Source organism: Trachypithecus francoisi, unplaced genomic scaffold (assembly GCF_009764315.1).
Source record: "Trachypithecus francoisi isolate TF-2019V2 unplaced genomic scaffold, Tfra_2.0 Lachesis_group5, whole genome shotgun sequence".
NCBI classification, from domain to species: domain Eukaryota; kingdom Metazoa; phylum Chordata; class Mammalia; order Primates; family Cercopithecidae; genus Trachypithecus; species Trachypithecus francoisi.
Window position 1 is genome coordinate 121,381,856 of NW_022681470.1, and position 17,702 is coordinate 121,399,557.

The window sequence follows — 17,702 nt, forward strand, 5'->3', positions numbered from 1 at the left end:
GATTTAGAAAAGATGGCAGTGGTAGAAAAGGGAAACATACAGAAATGCCCTTCTTTCTCGCCCCGATTTTCTCATTTGTATTAATTTGACCAGAATTTATTATTGTGGAATGTGTATTAATATTTGGTCATGACTACTTTGAAGCACTGGAAAATTTTGAAGAGCTTTTGGTCAAAGGAAAAAAATCTTATTTTAAATATGAGTTAGAAATTAATAGTGTTACTCTCAAGGCATGTTATTTTTCTGGCATGTATCACTTATATGCTAGTATTTTAAATTTTTATAGCACTTGTAGAATTTTCATTTTTCCCACCATCCTTATCCCAGCTCTTAAGATTTTATTATAATCTACTATTTACTGAGGATACTTTGGTTTATGTATAAAATTACCATTTGCTTAAGAAACCAGTGAAGAATGTGTTCTGAACAAAGCTAAGCTATAAATAGAACTTAGCTACATTATCTTGCGTATGTATATATATGAGATAAACCTTCAAAACTAATACTTTGTTAAGTAAGTAATTACCATTTTCTTTTTAAGTGGTGAAAATTTAGGGTTGGAATCCAAATACCTGAAGAAAAGGGAAGATAGCATTCCTTTACGCGGACTGAGCCAGAACCTATTTAGTAATTCAGGTGAGCAGGGATTTCTGGATTTTGTACTCTCTAGTTTAATTAAATGTAATGTATGAAGACTTAATGAATACCAGGAACTTTTTTTTGTCCTCATTTGCAGACCATCAGAGAGATGGCACTTTAGGAGCATTACAAGTGTCTTCCAAACCCACAGTGCTCCCCTCGGCATCTTCAGCATATTTCCCTGGGCAGCTACCAAACAGTTAATTCTAGTGTCATGTTTTACTTTTTACTGGTATTTTAGAAACTCAGGTGCTTAAAAAATATGTCAACACGAATCAAATCCTAAAATAGCAAGTTTCAAATTTTACTTGAGCTGTTGAACTGGATCCTTTAAGTACTGCTATCTTTTATGGCAGTTTATAGGAACAGATTTGTACTTGGGGATTGGTAAAGATTGTGAGTAAATGACATTTTTTGGTTTGTGAACATGGTATTTTATAGAATAATAGTATGAATTTTATTAAGCTATTCTTTAGAAATTCAGTTCTAAGGAAAGAGTTGATCCTTATAAGGGAAATTCCAATCATATTGAAAATCTGGGTAAACTAAAACCTGCTCATAACCTCATAGTATGCAACCAAAGAATGCTAATTCATTTTATCACTTTCACTGGTAAAGCAAAACTTTTAAATTCGACACCTGAAAATTTTGAGGGAAAATGATTAGCTCCTGAGATATCTGTATTATTGATGACATTTAAAGGGAAAAGTCCTAAATTTACCTTAAATAACTGAAATGAATTAAGCCTTCGTAGCATATTTTCCTTGAAACATTTAAATTTGCTACTGATGAATCAAATAAACTTGATACACTTAAAAAAATAATTTGGACAGTATATTTATGTGACCAGATTAAGTGCTTTAGTCATTTGAGCTGACAGGTTTTTTAAAACTTTAGTGCTTCCTAAATGTTTATACTCATCTAGTTTTTCTCAATTTGTAGTTTAATATGCAGTTAAATCTGTATCAGTGGAATCTTAAAACTTGGTACTACTACTAAATCTGTATCATGAATGATTCATTTATTTTTATAGTATCAGAACTTCGGTTGATTTCAATGTTAATAAACGAGGCAAAACAAATAACTGTTAGAAGGTACAATTTTCTTCTCTTCCCTGTAACTAAAAGTTTTAAGAATTGTTCCTTTGGAAAAACTGATTTTTTAAAAATTCACCCAGAATCATAGGACCTCGTTTTGTTTTCTTATTGACAAACAATACCTGGTAGCATTCTCTAAAGAGTCTTCCAAATCAATTTTTGTGAAGTACTAATGCTCATGTGGTAATTTTAAAATTAGTTTCAAATACTTTATTACACAGATGAAGAAACATTTCAAGATATTAATGGTATAATAATGTTACTGAGTTCCATGGTAAGAAAGAATCTTTGCTAATATTTTTTTATGAAGCCAGTATCTTGAAACTACTGGCAATTGAATGTGTCTTAAACTAGGGATCTAATCTGAAAATTCAGTAACTAATATTAGGCAGTGATACTCCCCCTGCCCCCCCATTTAAATATACTACTGTATTAGTGAGAATACTTGGTAGTCACTTGAAAGCACTTGCTATTCTGGAAAGAAGCCTCTTGGTGATTTTGGAAGGGGCTTTGTTGTAATACTATGTAATATATATAAAATATTGTGACAGGTTTTGGATGTGATGCATGACATACAGGTAGCTCTCTTTTTTTAAACATAGATATCTCTTTGCATATATGTACACAAGGAAAGTTGAATTTTCAAAAAGATATCATGCTATCATCTTGCAAATTTTTTTGTATTAAATGTATATAGACTTCCAAGTGTGCTAATTCTTTTTTCTACCTCTTAAACTTTTCGTTGCAATTGTTTTGCAGTGTAAAATTGTACATGTGTTAATAATCAAAGTGTTGCATTTAATATTATTTCTGTAAACTCTGAGCTTTGTTAATAAACTATTATACAGCATCTACACTCTGAAAGTCAAGTATTTCAAAGCTAATCTGCATACTGCATTTTTGTTTCTTTCCTCTTGTCTTCCTTGAAGAGTATTTTTTAGTGAGGGAAAAGAAATGGATGCAAAGAATGAATAATTCTTTGATTTGTTACTGTAAAAATGAATATGGTAACAAAGCCAAAACAGGCCCTATAGGAACTCACAGATCAAGACTTTTTTTTTTTTAAAAATCATTAAAATATTTAACTTTATTAACAGAATATTTACATTTCTTTTAAGACCTTATTTAACCATAGTGAGTGTTCCAAGTTTAAAAAGCATTAAGCAATAACCACACACAAGATGAAAACAGTGTAAACTATACAGTACTTTATATACAATTTTTACAAAGTAACACTTTTTTAAATAATATAACTGGACACAAAAATATACACTTTAGAGAAATTCACATCAGTAATTGTATAAAGCTCTCCTCTAGGGTCCTGAAAATTTAGGACAAACATTAGCTCTGTAAATAAAGTGTTACTGTGACAGTCCTGAAAGGCCACTATATATATTTATCTACATATAGATATCACATTGACATTTTCAAGGCTACCAGCTTTACTATATAATTTTTAGATTATGTATTCAAGTGTTGAGGTGCTTATGATTATGCAAACATTAAAAGAATAGTGGTATAAGAAGTAGCTGGGGAACAAATTTGAGCCAGCATTTAGATTTACAGGCTCTAAACACCCCAATTTAAATTCTAAATGGCTGATACCTTCTCACTTCAAAAACAGTAGTGAATAATGTTTAAAAGTACTGCAAACAAGCTTGAAACATGATTCAGATTTAGTACAGTTTTTTTAAAGTTTTTTTAAAATGCAAACAATTCATTTACCATTTCTTTGTTTTAGTGCATCTGCATTAAGGCTTTGAATTATTTGACCCAAGATTTTACAATATTAAAATCTGACTCAAAATTTTACAATGTTAAAACAAATAGGTCCACAACCATACTACCTACTCTGTCTCACTGAGTCAGCATAGAGTTAAAGCTCAACACCTTAAGGAAATGGTAGCAGAGACATTTGCTAATATCTAAGAAGTTACATATATAGTTTTTAATTAAAGGATGTATGGTAAAACAAACAGCTTAGTGGCAAGAAATTGGTGCTAATAAACAAAAGGTTTTTCAAAAGAAATTGTAACATCTTTGGAAAACTGTCCGGTTCTTTGAGTTCCCACTTCCTTTAGTTCCCACGGAGTTCATGCAGATACAGTTCTTAAGACAATCTTAAAGTACACTGTGGATGGAAATGGAATGTATATCCAGAACTAGAGGTGAAAACTAAGACCTGGGTGCTGATAGAAAAATCTTCCTGATTTCAGTCGTCACACATTTGTGTCCTGGAGTAAAGGTTCTTTGGCCTCTCCTGGCGCTTGTGTACTATGAGGATGGCTGTGACTGCCACAGTGCTTTCTCCAACTGCTGGACCTTAAGCTTAAATTGGTATGTTCCGGAATAAACAAGGCAACAAGCAGAGCCAGCAGTACTGAACAGGCTCCAAATAGGAAGGGAGGGCCAGGGATGATGGAATTCTGAGGAAGAATAAAGTAATTAGGATTTTTACACAAGTACTTTTACTCATAAGGAGAAACTGCATACCTTTTAGTATTAATTTATGAATTACAAGCTAATTGCTCTTCTCTTTATTAAAGCCATAATTATAAAAGGCATCCCCTTTTTAGGAGAAAAGAGATACTATTACATTCTCTATAAAATTCTGGGAATAACAACTGGCAAATAGACTATGCAAAAATATTTTATCATGACTTTCAGCACAAAATGTGAACACAGATGTTCTATGATTAATTTGTTAGTCCAAGGGGAAAACATTTATAGAAAGATCTCAAAAATAAAATCAGGCTGTGCATGGTGGCTCAAGCCTGTAATCCCAGCACTTTGGGAGGCTGAGGCAGGCAGATCACTTGAGGTCAGGAGTTCGAGACCAGCCTGACCAACATGGTGAAACCTCGTCTCTACTAAAAATACAAAAAAAAAATTAGCCGGGCGTGGTGGCATATGCCTGTAATCCTTGCTACCCGGGAGGCTGATGTTACAAGAATCACTTGAACTCGGGAGGCGGCAGTTGCAGGGAGCCAAGATTGTGCCACTGCATTCCAGCGTGTATGACAGAGTGAGACTCTCTCAAAAACAACAAAAAAACTAAAAAATAAAATCAGGTGGCATACAGTATTTACTATGGTAGCAGAATAAATGACCATTTCTTTGTTTCAAGAAGGTAATTATAATTTCAAATGACTGAAAGTAAAAAAAACACAGGTTACTAAGAAAAACAAGACCTTTGTTTTAGCCCAAAATTACATTCATTCTTAGCAGAAGCTTGCACTGCCAGTTTTAATTTGTGTATGGCCCACAAACATTCTTTTATTTAAAAGTAGTCTTAGTGGGTTGGACGATTAGTGCAGACTCTGCTAAATAAGCCAGGAAACTGATGAGCTGCTAATATTGGCCAAAATGATCAGCACTGGTAATTTTCAGTTGAAAGGAGGGAAATATAGCAAAGTGAACAAAGGTATTTACCAGCACATAAGCCTGCCTTTTGTATGAGAAGTCAGTTATATGGAACTGTGATATTAGAAAAGTTTCAAAAGAGAGACTAGTAGTATAGAGAAATGGTTTGTTACATATGCTATTGACAAATCAGGTTGTTTAAAATTTTTCATTCTCAAGTGGAAAAAAAAATACGCACAGCCAATTTTCACAAGGCGGTATGTAGAAGAACACAGTCCCTTAAACTCTGGTTTTTAAGCATTTTATTCAGTCAAAAATAGAATCTCACATACAAGTTTTTATGACCAAAAACTAGTATCTTTTAATCTAGCCAAATGAACTATACAATTTGATCATGTGAATGAGAATTACCTGTTCAAAGTGGTGCTGAGGGCTTGTGTTTGTTCCCAAGTCTGTCCCTGTTATTGGCAGTTCTTTAAGTTCCACATGGAATATGTAGAAAATGAATCCATAGAGGGCCGGTCCCAGACCATTGCATAATCCTCGAATTCCTGTTATCATTCCTTGAACGACACCTACATTGTTTAAACAAATTATCACTTAGTAAACTACGTATTTTTTCCCTACCCTAGAACCAGTACAAATATGAAATCACTTAAACTATTAATATTTAGAAGCTATCAGCTCTACAAAGTGTAGTTAATATTTAGAAGCTATCAGCTCTACAAAGTGTAGTAAGCTGTCCTATGCAAACATGAGCTTGGATGTACCCATGTATAGGTCTAACATAGAAACAAGTGGGCAAAACCACTTTATGCCCTAGATTACAGCCTTCAACACATGGCTGGTAAAAAGCAGTCACGATTTCACAACTACGAATGTTAAAATTTCTCTGTCCCCAAGCAACTACTTAAGACCCCTTTTAGTCAAAAATAAAGGGGGGGGGTTACCCTGGCTGGAGTGCAGTGGCGCAAACTTGGCTCACTGCAGCCTCAACTTCCTGGGCTCAAATGCCTGGCTAATTTTTGTACTTTTTGTAGAGATGAGGTCTCACTTTGTTGCCTAGGGTGGTGGTAAACTCCTGGACTCAAGTGATCCTCCTGCCTTAGCCTATCAAAGTGTTGGGATTACAAGCGTGAGCCACTGTGCCCAGCCAAAATCACACTTTGGTTTTTTTTTTTTTTTTTGAGATGGAGTTAAACTCTTGTAGCCCAGGCTGGAGTGCAATGGGATCTTGGCTCACTGTAACCTCCGCCTCCAGGGTTCAAGTGATTCTCCTGCCTCAGCCTCCCGAGTAGCTGGGATTACAGGTGCACACCATCATGCCTGGCTAAACTTTTTTGTACTTTATTAGTAGAGACGAGGTTTCACCATGTTGGCCAGGCTGATCTCGAACTCCTGACCTTAGGTGATCCACCAGCCTTGGCCTCCCAAAGTGCTGGGATTATAAGCATGAGCCACTGCGCCTGGCAACACTGTTTTTATAGCATTTTTGTTTCTCTTTTGGATCTTTTCTCTAATTTAAAATGCAACTTGCTTTGGCCATAAGCCTTTTCTTCCTCATTTATCAACCAAGTGACAACTGCCACTGTTTTGCAGTGCCCCTTTTATCCTTATGACTAGGAAAAAACATCCTTTTCAAAGAATTATTCCTCATCTGTTGGCATCCCAAGAATTAAATGTTCCCACCAAAAAAAAAAAAGCATATTGACATTAAAAATGTTTGCTATGCTACATATCTTTAGATGACTGAAAGATTTTCTTTTTTTATTAGAGATGGGAGTCTTGCTGTGTTGCCTGGGCTAGCTTCAAACTCCTGAGCTCAAGTAATCCTCCTGCCTCAGCTTCCCAAGTAGCTGGGACAACATTCATAAAAGGTCTATGAATATATCCCACAAGGTGTCTAGCACAACACAGCAAAAACTTAATGTTTAGTTAATATTCTGTGGCCAACCTTCATCAGGAAATTTTTTTGAGACAGGTCTTTCAAGGTCTCTCACTCTGTCACTCAGGCTGGAGTTCAGTGGCCTGATTTTGGCTCACTGCAACCTCCGCCTCTGAGGCTCAAGTGATCCTCCCACCTCAGCCTCCCAAGTAAGTGGGACTACAGGTGTGCGTCACCCTGCCCAGCTAATTTTTGCATTTTAGCGATGGGGCTTCCCTGTGTTCTCCAGGCTGGTCTCCAACTCCTGAACTCAAATCTGCCCACCTCAGCCTCTTGAAGTGTTGGGATTACAGGTATGAGCCACCATGCCCAGTCTCATCAGTAAATTTTCTAAGAACAGAACAGATAAGCCACATATAATAAGTGAGAGAAAAGGGAATATGTATCTACCTAAGGATAAATACCCTAGAATCTGCTTTTCCTGTTTATATCAAAAGCAATTTTAAAATTCTCTACCCTGAAGATATACTTATGTTCAGTACCCAGGAGACAGAACACAGGATTAGAACATTCTGTACTTTTAAATAATTATCGCTGGTTCCCATCAACTCACCCTGTTGATCAGCATCAGCAGTTCGCGAAACAAGTGCACTGACGGCAGGAAAGGTGATGCTAGACATGGCTGCTACTGCCCCAGCAGCCCACATCATCCTGCAATGAAAGCAGCAAAACCAAAACAGTAACTTCGTCTCCACTGTACCTGAAAGTCAAACTACATACTTAACTAATTCTTACTGTGAAATGGCTGTAGAGAAAAGGAGAACTGAACTTGCTTACTAGGTGACTATGGGCAAGTAGCTTAACAGTGTAACCCTGTATACAAAAGCAGCAACTTAATTCACAAGAGTGCTGTGAGGGTGTCATGTAAAATTAGGATATCATGTTCCAAACTGTAAAATGTGCTGGGTATTATTTCTACAGGCAGCTGAGAGGTTACATTGAGGATAATGTATGATACAGATGAAGAAACATCATCAAATATTTCCAAACACATGAAGCCAACAAGTCTTTAGCAAAGTTCTTATGGATTTGTGATTCAGTGTGAAGATATCGCTGATTTGATCTAATCCTTCAATTGTAAAGAACAAGTAACTTGGATGTTCCTGGCTTGATGTTTAAAAGAAATGTTTTAGGTAACCCCAATTGTGAGCACCTCTTTGCAAAGGCTAGTCTGGAAAACAAATCGTCACACTCTTGATGCTTACTCCTATCCAAGTCCAAACAGAGACGAGGCAGTGAGCTGTCTGAAATATTAGTGCAAACCATGGAGTCCAGTCCCGTAATGCCTGAGCACAATAACACTATCTACGCGGGCAGCCTAACAAGCACCACTACTCAACGCCCCTGCAGGAAATCCAACTGGGAGGAAAAGCTGAGACACAGCATGAAGCTGGCACCAAAACAATTGGATTGTTTTCACTTCTGGTTTGCTATCAGTAATGATCACTGGTTATACAACTTTCTTTTTCCTAACCAGAAAAGCAAAAAATGTAAATAACGTTCAGGGCCTTGTTGCTATGGGATTACATACTTTTTCCTACTAATTATACTGATTACATACTAAATCAGTAAAGGACTGATTTAGATTAAATGCTCCTTAAAGATTCAAAAGCTGTATAATCTCATTCAAAAATTCAGCCTGTCATTTTGCTACAAAAGGTCACCTTTTTAATCCTCAAGTCATTCTAGGAGAATATATAAATATACAAGTGGCAGACTCAGACACATTTTGAAAGATAAAAAGCATAGTATGAGACAGATTATAGTCTACCGCTCAGTTGAGAAGCAAATAAAAACAGAAGGGCTAACACCAAAATTAAAACTATTAACATTAAAATATTTATACTTACCAAGGTTCTGAACCAAAGCCATACCATGCCAACTGTAATATTTGAAATCCTAGACCCAATAAAATGGTGTTCTTATTTCCAATTGACCTCATAAGTAAACTCAAGACTATGGTCTGAAAAAAAAAAAAAAAAAAAAGACTTATCGGAATAAAGTTTTTAAAAGTGATTTCTTTCAATCTATACTATAAAAAGACTATGGTACTTTTCCACAATTTGGCTGATTTTCAGCAATAATTGCCCTGAATATGTCTGAGATCACTGGTCCAGGTCACATAAGGAGATGAAAAGTACCTCTGCTGACACAGATCCAGACTGAGAGAGAGTTAGAAAACTGAAAGATAAAACTTCCTATTCAGTACATTTCTACTGAGGACCACTTAAATTAGTAGTTGAAAATGGGGCCGGGCGCGGTGGCTCAAGCCTGTAATCCCAGCACTTTGGGAGGCCGAGACGGGCGGATCACGAGGTCAGGAGATCGAGACCATCCTGGCTAACACGGTGAAACCCCATCTCTACTAAAAATACAAAAACTAGCCGGGCGAGGTGGCGGGCGCCTGTAGTCCCAGCTACTCAGGAGGCTGAGGCAGGAGAATGGCGTAAACCCGGGAGGCGGAGCTTGCAGTGAGCTGAGATCTGGCCACTGCACTCCAGTCCGGGCGACAGAGCGAGACTCCGCCTCAAAAAAAAAAAAAAAAAATGGAAGGGTCAAAAGTTCTAATGATTTGGAGATCTCCATTACGTAATAACCTTAAAGCTTGTTTAGGTCCAAGTTAGTCTAAAATGCTTATTCTGCAACTAAAGAAAACCTAACATAGAACAATGATTACCCATATATTATTTACCTAAATTAATCTATTGTTGAAACCATGATGTCTTTTATAAACAGTAAATAAGTTTGATTTGGGAGAAATACAGTATACTAATTAACAGCAGACTTTAGAAAAACAGCCTGGATCATAATCTTGGCTTTGTGTGGCTCTGAGCAAGGCACTTGACTTTGAGGCTCACTTTTGTCTCTTTCCAAATGGGGATAACAGCACCTATTTCAAAACCTTGTCATGTGAATTAAATGAGATATATTTATATTAAGTTCTTAGAAGTGTGCCTGGCAATAGTCAGAGTTAATAAACAATATTATCAGTGGGTGGGTTTTCTTGTGCCTCCTTTTTCTTTCAAAGTTAACAGAAATTCAGCAGTGATTTGGGAACATTGGAAAATTTTTTTTTGCTATTCTAACTAAAGTTTTTAATACATGACATAAGATAGCTAGTAAGTCCATAGACAAAGAAGTAAAAATAATTCAGGAAGTCACTATTTTATGATGGGCTGACACTTTAAAACCCATAAAATGTAATTTTTGAATTATTTAAATTGAGATGGCCATTTAAGAATTTAATCACAAATATGCCAGTGAAAAGCAAATGATTCTTTCAAGGAATTTTGGGCAATTAGAACTCACAGCTTTCTTCTGTAAGACTTTCACTAACTCATGTGAGTATAAGATTGAGTTCCACAAGGCATGGCTCCCTTGTAGAATGACATTCTTCAGCAACCAAACCAGAAAAGGAAACTCGCCCAGAGCCAGCAGTTAGCTGAGAAACACTTCAACGGAAAGAAACATTGAGGCTGGGCACCGTGGCTCATGTCTGTAATCCTAGCACTTTGGGGGACTGAGGTGGGAGGACTGCTTGAACTCAGGAGTTTGAGACCAGCCTGGACAACATAGGGAGACCACATCTCTACAAAAAGTTGAAAAATTAGCCAGGCTAGTGGCACACCCCTGTGGTCCCAGCTACTTAGGAGGCTGAGTCCAGAGGATCACTCGAGCCCAGGAGGTCGAGGCTGCAGTGAGCCATGATCACACCACTGCACTCCAGCCTGGGTGACAGAGACAATCTCAAAAAAAAAAAGAGAGAAAATTTGTTCACCCTTTCACTCTAAAGCCATTATTTTCCAGTCTGATAAGTATGCTAAATATTTTCCATTTTTATTGCCCCCAATCAAATGCAATCTGTGTGATCATGTTGCTTTCTTCTAAGGTAGTAAATCACATACTTCCCATGGCTTATGGGTGGGAACTGGTGGCCAATATTATAAAAAAGAATTAGAAAGATTAGAAATAATTAGGATTCAAATTAGGGTTAGAAATAATTAAAAATGATTTTATTTGTGGAATAAATCAGAGACTGGCTTTCAATTAATTATGAAAAAGGAAACTGTAATTATACCCAAAGCTCTGTGGCCTCCAACTGTCTCAGAAGAACAGGGAACTATAATGCAAAGTTGAAGAACTTCTGGGAAACTACTTTCAAGAACATCCCTGAAGGTAACGCTTTCATCTAAAAAGCTGGGATTCTTTATATGGCTCCAGGAACTCACAGAGCAGAAAACATTTGTTCTCATTATTCACTGAGATGATGATGAGCACTACAAGGAAGAAACGCTGTTAAAAAATAGATTTCACTTATGATGAAATCCCTGGAACTTCAGCCAAGAGACAGGGCAGTGAAGAAGGCTGAGCATCAACTCCCAGCTCCGTGGGTACAGGATGGCATGGGCCAGCTGTGTACCCTGGAGCACGTGTTCTTTCAGGAATGCTGGCCTAAGAAAGCTGAGACTTCTCAAGCATAGATCATTCATATTACCAAAAAGTACTTATAAAATGCAGTCATTTCATAGCCCTTCAACCAACGCATCTAGCCAGCAAGTACTTATCTACAGAAATGAGTATCTTTCCCTTTGTGGAAAGCTGTTCTCAAAGAATAAATCCCAGTTCAATAAAAAAAAGGCTCAGAATGCATTATTAGCCCCATTTCCATTTTATAGATTACATTAACTGGAGAATATATTTTCTTTCTTTTTTTTTTCTTCAGAGATGGAGTCTCGCTGTTGCCCAGGCTGGAGTGCAATGGCATGATCTCGGCTCACTGCAACCTCCGCCTCCAGGGTTCAAGCAATTTTCCTGCCTCAGCCTCCCAAGAAGCTGGGACTACAGGCGCCCGCCAGCGCACCCGCTAATTTTTGTATTTTTAGTAAAGACGGGGTTTCACTATATTGGTCAGGCTGGTTTCGAACTCCTGACCTTGTGATTCACCTGCCTCGGCCTCCCAAAGTGCTGGGATCTCAGGCATGAGCCACCGCACCCAGTCTTTTTCTCCCCCCCGCTTTTTTTCCCAAGATGGAGTTTTGCTCTTATTGCCCAGGCTGGAGTGCAGTGGCGCAATGTTGGCTCACTGCGACCTCCACCTCCTAGGTTCAAGTGATTCTCCTGCCTCAGCCTCCCAAGTAGCTGGGATTACAGGCACGTGCCACCATGCCCAGCTAAATTTTTTTTTTTGCATTTTTAGCAGAGATGAGGTTTCACCACGTTGGCCAGGCTGGTCTCGAACTCCTGACCTCAGGTGATTCACCCACCTTGGCCTCTCAAAGTGCTGAGAATACAGGCATGGGCCGCGGCACCTGGACAAGAATATATTTTCTTAAGGCCATGAGATGAGTCATTAAAATTGGAAACAATTCAGATACACCAATCCCCCTTGCCTGGGGTAACATCCTATGTGCAGAATTACTGCAGCAGGCCCACTGCTGTGAAAACCTCCTCTTGGACTCCTTCCCCTACAGCCCATCTTGTGACCCAAAGCCCTAAAAGACACTGATACTTATAACACTCTAACTGGGAACACTGATTTTCTTCTTGAAGGCAGGAACTTTTCTCTTATTTACATTTATATCCCCAGCACCCAGTAAGTTCTTAGTAAGTGTTTATGCAAAACATGCATAATTCTAAATGTTATAATATTCTCAATAATATTAATAATGGAACAAAATACTTAACATATACAGTGTTCTTGAACAGAAAAAAATTTTGGTGTCCCTTAATTTAACTCTCATTTTGAAGACGACAGCACTGAGTCCCAAAGGTTAAATGACTTAAGATGGCACAGCTGATTAAACAGCTAACACTAACATCAACTTTGGTTAGTCTGTTAACTATTTGCCAAATTCCTAATAAGACCAACTCTTATTCTTGGCCTGAAGACACACAGGTAAGTCAAAGTACCCAAGGTATCCACACACGGACTACCTTCTCGTGGAGGAAAGATGGACATGAGCCCGCTTATTTAACAAGATATTCCAGGTTGTAGATGCTACGAGCAAAATAAAATAGGGCAGCGTGATGGAGATGCTGCTTAAACCAGGATCCAGGGAAGGCCTTTCTGAAGTGCAAGTTGAATAAGGGGAGAGCGGTAGTTATGTGAAGATCTGGGGAAAGAGAACACCCCTAGCAAGGCTGACAGCAAGTGCAAAGGCCCTGGACTGAAACAGAACACACTCAACCATGTGGAGAGTGGAGGAAAATGACATAATGAGGGGTCTAGATTTTATTCTGGTTGCAAAGGAAAGTGAGTTTTAAATAGGCAAGATGCGATTAAATTTCCATTTTACAAAAATTACTCTGCCAAATGCAGAATGAACTATAGTGAGGCAAGATGGAGGCAGAGAGACCAGATGGAGGATACGGCCACGGCTCAGATTGGGTTCCTACTAACGGAGAATATCAGAAACGCTCTGATTCGAGATGTATTTTGGAGACAGAGATGATAGGAAGTATCATTTGATGGGCTAGGGAGAAAGGATTCATGAATGTCACTAACATCTCTGGCCCCCAAAACCAGGTGGTGGTAAAGCCACTGAATGAGATGAGGAGCACAGCGGTGGCAGGCAGAAGATGGAACCCAGATTTTAATTGTGGCCATGTTAAGACTGAGATACCCAGCCAATGTGTCAAATAGGAGCTCAGGGACTGGACTGGAGGTGTAGTGTGGGAGTCACCCCCATAGAGAGGGCTGGATAGGAAAGCACAAGAGAAAAAAGAAATGTGTAGAACTAACTATATCAATGTTCTCATGTAAACACTTACTTAGTGCAAGTGTTAGGAACTCACTTGGTGCCCAGGAAGCAATGGGGCTGCCGGCAAACCAGAAAGAAAAGCTTCCAAAGGGGACAGCAACTACTTGGCTCTCGCTGGAAGGTTGGCCCACACCTTGTTACCAGATCTAATCATTTTAGGGGAGAAGCTACATAACCATAATGTCACATAACGCTTCCCAACTTTAAAGTGCTTACAATTAATTTTTAAGTGTTTTTTTTTTTTTAACATTATGAAAAAAAAAATGACATTTCGTTTAGCACCTCCTGGCAGTTCAGGGTGCCAGGATGACAAAAATGAGTATGATACAATCCTGACCTCATGATTTACTCAGAGGTCCGCTACAGCTGACAAACTAAGGCAATAAACAGAGATAAAATCTCTACTACAGTGTATTCTGTACAATGATAGAGATATGCCCACATTAGCATGGGAACCCAGAAAAAGGATACTTAGGGTGGAGGAAGGGGAGGCAGAAAGAATAGCAGGAACAAAAGCACACGGGTAAGAATTACAGCAAACAGGCGTAAATGGAGAGCTATCAGCAGCTCCCTGCTGCTGAAGAGGAAGGAGAAATACATTGGTTTTTCAGTGGTTTGGGAGATCAACAGGGGACAAGTCATTCTCAAATGTATACTTCTGCATAAACGAGAATACAAGATCATTCTTCTACCTTTGAGGCTATACATGTAATAATGTAGTGGTTCATATATAATGATATAAAGTGTTAATTCTTCTACATAAGCACCAATACCTAAATGGTCACTTAAGGACCTTGTGCCTCATGGACTGTGACTGTCATGCTGTATCAGCAATGGTGGTTGGAGGGTTGCGTGCACCTTTGCGGTCTTACTGCCTTCAGGTCTCTGCTGCTGCACTGATCTTTCCAATACAAATCCAACTACATCCCTCTCCTTTCTTTACCTGTCTGCCCTGCCAGATTCTGCACTCTCAGAGACTGTTTTTCATCTTGTAACCTAGTGCCAGGTGCCATCTGCTGAACAGAGGAAAAATACTCTCAAAAGCACCTTGCACTCATCACTTGGTCTGCAGTGTCACTGACTAAATTTATTAGATGCATACAGCTCCCATGGTCATTTAAGTAAGAAACAGAACTAAGACCTTATAGCTATCAATCTCTTACGTGTCATTACAGTATTAGTCTGCTCTGTTCATCTAAATCTTAAACAAAATGTTAGCAAATCTAATGTCGGCAATGTATGAAAAAGATACTCATGACCAGGCTGATCACATCCGTTGCAAGGTTGGGTTAATCTTTGATAATTCATCAAGTTCTACACATACTGTGTATTTTCCTTACACTTTTTTTTTTTTTTGAGACACGGTCTCATTCTGTTGCCCATACTGGAGTACCATGGCACAACTGTGGCTCACTGCACCCTCAACCTCCCAGGATCAAGCAATCCTCCCATCTCAGCTTCCTGAGTAGCTGGGATCACAGGCACACACCACCACACTGGGCTTTTTTTTTTGGTAGAGATGGGGTTTTGCCAAGTTGCTTGAGCTGGTCTTGAACTCCTGGGCTCAAGTGGTCCCTCATCTTGGCCACCCAAAGTGCTGGGACTACAGACATGAACCACCACACCTGACCTCAAAAACTTTTTTTAAAGCCATTTTTATAGAAAGGCTACAGTGTATTTTCCCCCAAAGTTGAAAAGCACTTTTCTCATGGCTAGCTGGAATGAATACTTAAATGCACTGTTTTTTCAGACTGATGATTTTCAGGACAAACCTGAAGCCAGAAATAGTCCTAATACTCAACACCAAGTATATGTATGTGCAGAGGCTTGGGGAGGCATATGGGATTTAAATTTGAAATTTGTTGCTAAACCCACCAAAACAGAATGAATCAGGAGATCTGCAGAAGGAATCCTACTCGAAAAATGGTGAACCATCCAAGAATCAATTAAAAATACCCTAGAATAAAATTAAGTTGCAATCTAGTAGATTACATCAAAGGTGAGAAAAAGTATTAACTTAGACTAGATTATCTTCATCGAGTCTCGGAAACAGCCAAATAGCAAGAAAGGGGGGCGGAGCTTTTTCACAGAAAGGAGGACGACGCTCTGTGATGTGGGGGAATTATGGAGGCCACTGGAGAAAACTGGTACTCTTACTGTTAAACAGAAATAGTTTGGAAGCCAGGATGAAGTATCTCCTCAGAAAATCCAAATTCCTGTGTTGATTAATATCTTATTCATCACACAACAACTGTTTCCCAACTAGGCTGCCAAGATATACACTTTCATGTCATTCTGCTGCTCAGAACCCACCAATGACTTCCTATCTTACTCAAGTCTTATGAGGACCTGCAAGTCCCATATGATCTGCTCCCTCACTCCCTCTTGGACTTCAGTTTCTAAGATGCTCTCAACTGTTCACTCAACTGGAGCCGCACTGGCCCCCTGTTGTTTCTTACACAGGCCAGCTACAGTCTCTCCTGAGAATTTTGTTTGTACTGTTTAGAATTCTCTTCTTCCAGATAATCCTACAGCTTGTTCCTCATACCTTTGGGTCTCTGCTCAAATGTCACCTTGCATTAGCAAAGTCTTCTCAACCATGCCCCCTGTGCCTTAAGACCTTTCCCCCAAGTCACTCTCTATATGACCCTTAGCTTTTTTCTCTGTAGTTCTCAACACACCTGATATGTTTACATTGGTGTTTTTATTTTCTGTCTTATCCCACCAGAATGTAAACTCTACAAGAGCAAGAATTTAGTTAAGTTCACTGCTGTATCCCCAGTGCCTGACACACGGTAGGTATTCAATAAATATCTGTTGAATGAGTGAATAAATAGGACAAGGACTAACAGACATGAAACTTCTAACATCATCCAGGCATATATCCTAGTATACATCAATAAACTAGCTTTTACATTTCTATATCCTGTATTAATATATGTCAGTCCCAAAAATTTGATCAACCCTAGCTACACAAACTGAATTTCTGAACCTATCAACCTCAGACTGCTGACTTTGTTGATTCCACCAAGATACCATCACTAGATGAGGCCCCAGTCTAGATGGCCAGCCAGGCTCACTCTACGACATCACTCTAACTAAAAAAAGAAACTCACCTGTGCAATAATGGAAAGAATGCCAAGGACTGCTATAAACGCTGCAACACTTTCTGGTGAAAATTTCATTATCTAGAAGAGTTTCCAGAAAAGGTAACATTAATGAATACAAATGTATACCAGATAGAAAACTAATGCAGCTACTTGTACATTAACATTAAATGGGCCAGAAAAAATTAAATGTAATTCATTTATAAACAAAGAATTCCTCAAAGGAAATACAACAAATCTTAACATACTAAAAATGCCTACTTATCCATGGTGGGTACCTCAGTGTGGATATACTACATTGGAGATACTTATCAAGAACTCAGAATCATTTTACAAATAAATATTGCAGTATTTTGTGCATTTTACATGTATTGGTTAAAGGCTTGATTTCTGTCTAGGGAGACTAGCGTCAAGGAGAAAAAAACTCGTTTTTGCTCTCATTTTGGCTAGTTGCTCTACTTACATATGGTCCAAATCACAAAGAAGCTGGAGCAGGTGAAGGGCTTAAATCATCCCGTCACTTCTACAACCAACAAATAAACTCAAACCACCTATATGGACAGGGAAAACTAACTTTCTTAGACAGAAATAAGCCAAAATCTTAATATACCAAATAACCCCATAAGAAATGCACAAGGAATATCAGCCACATGGAACAGGAAGTTAAGTCTAGTGGACTAAATGATATTCTTTTATTTTTTTTTAATTTTCAGACAGTTTTGCTCTTGTTGCCCAGGCTGGAGTGCAATGGCACAATCTCGGCTCACTGCAGCCTCTGCCTCCCAGGTTC

General features: G+C 38.4%; 2 protein-coding genes across 8 annotated transcripts in view; one reads left to right on the plus strand and one right to left on the minus strand.

Moving 5' to 3' along the window:
- The window catches only part of SASS6 (SAS-6 centriolar assembly protein), a 59,268-nt gene extending 47,445 nt beyond the window's left edge, over positions 1-11,823 (plus strand). For 5 of the 7 annotated variants that reach the window (XM_033197185.1, XM_033197184.1, XM_033197181.1 and 2 more), the window contains 2 exons: positions 542-636; positions 737-2,615. In XM_033197185.1, coding sequence (XP_033053076.1) covers positions 542-636; positions 737-843 — 202 coding nt within the window. In that variant the 3' untranslated portion in view covers positions 844-2,615. Of the gene's footprint in view, positions 1-541; positions 637-736; positions 2,616-7,965; positions 9,031-11,767 lie in introns of those variants that run through there. The other 2 variants (XM_033197182.1, XM_033197183.1) reach the window with 2 other exon arrangements.
- The window catches only part of MFSD14A (major facilitator superfamily domain containing 14A), a 48,589-nt gene continuing 33,687 nt past the window's right edge, over positions 2,801-17,702 (minus strand). Inside the window, exons 8-12 of the mRNA XM_033197188.1 lie at positions 16,922-16,993; positions 8,895-9,007; positions 7,598-7,695; positions 5,511-5,674; positions 2,801-4,162 (exon numbers count right to left, since the gene is read on the minus strand). Of these exons, the coding sequence (XP_033053079.1) occupies positions 3,956-4,162; positions 5,511-5,674; positions 7,598-7,695; positions 8,895-9,007; positions 16,922-16,993 (654 nt within the window). The 3' untranslated portion in view covers positions 2,801-3,955. The remainder of the gene's footprint in view (positions 4,163-5,510; positions 5,675-7,597; positions 7,696-8,894; positions 9,008-16,921; positions 16,994-17,702) is intronic.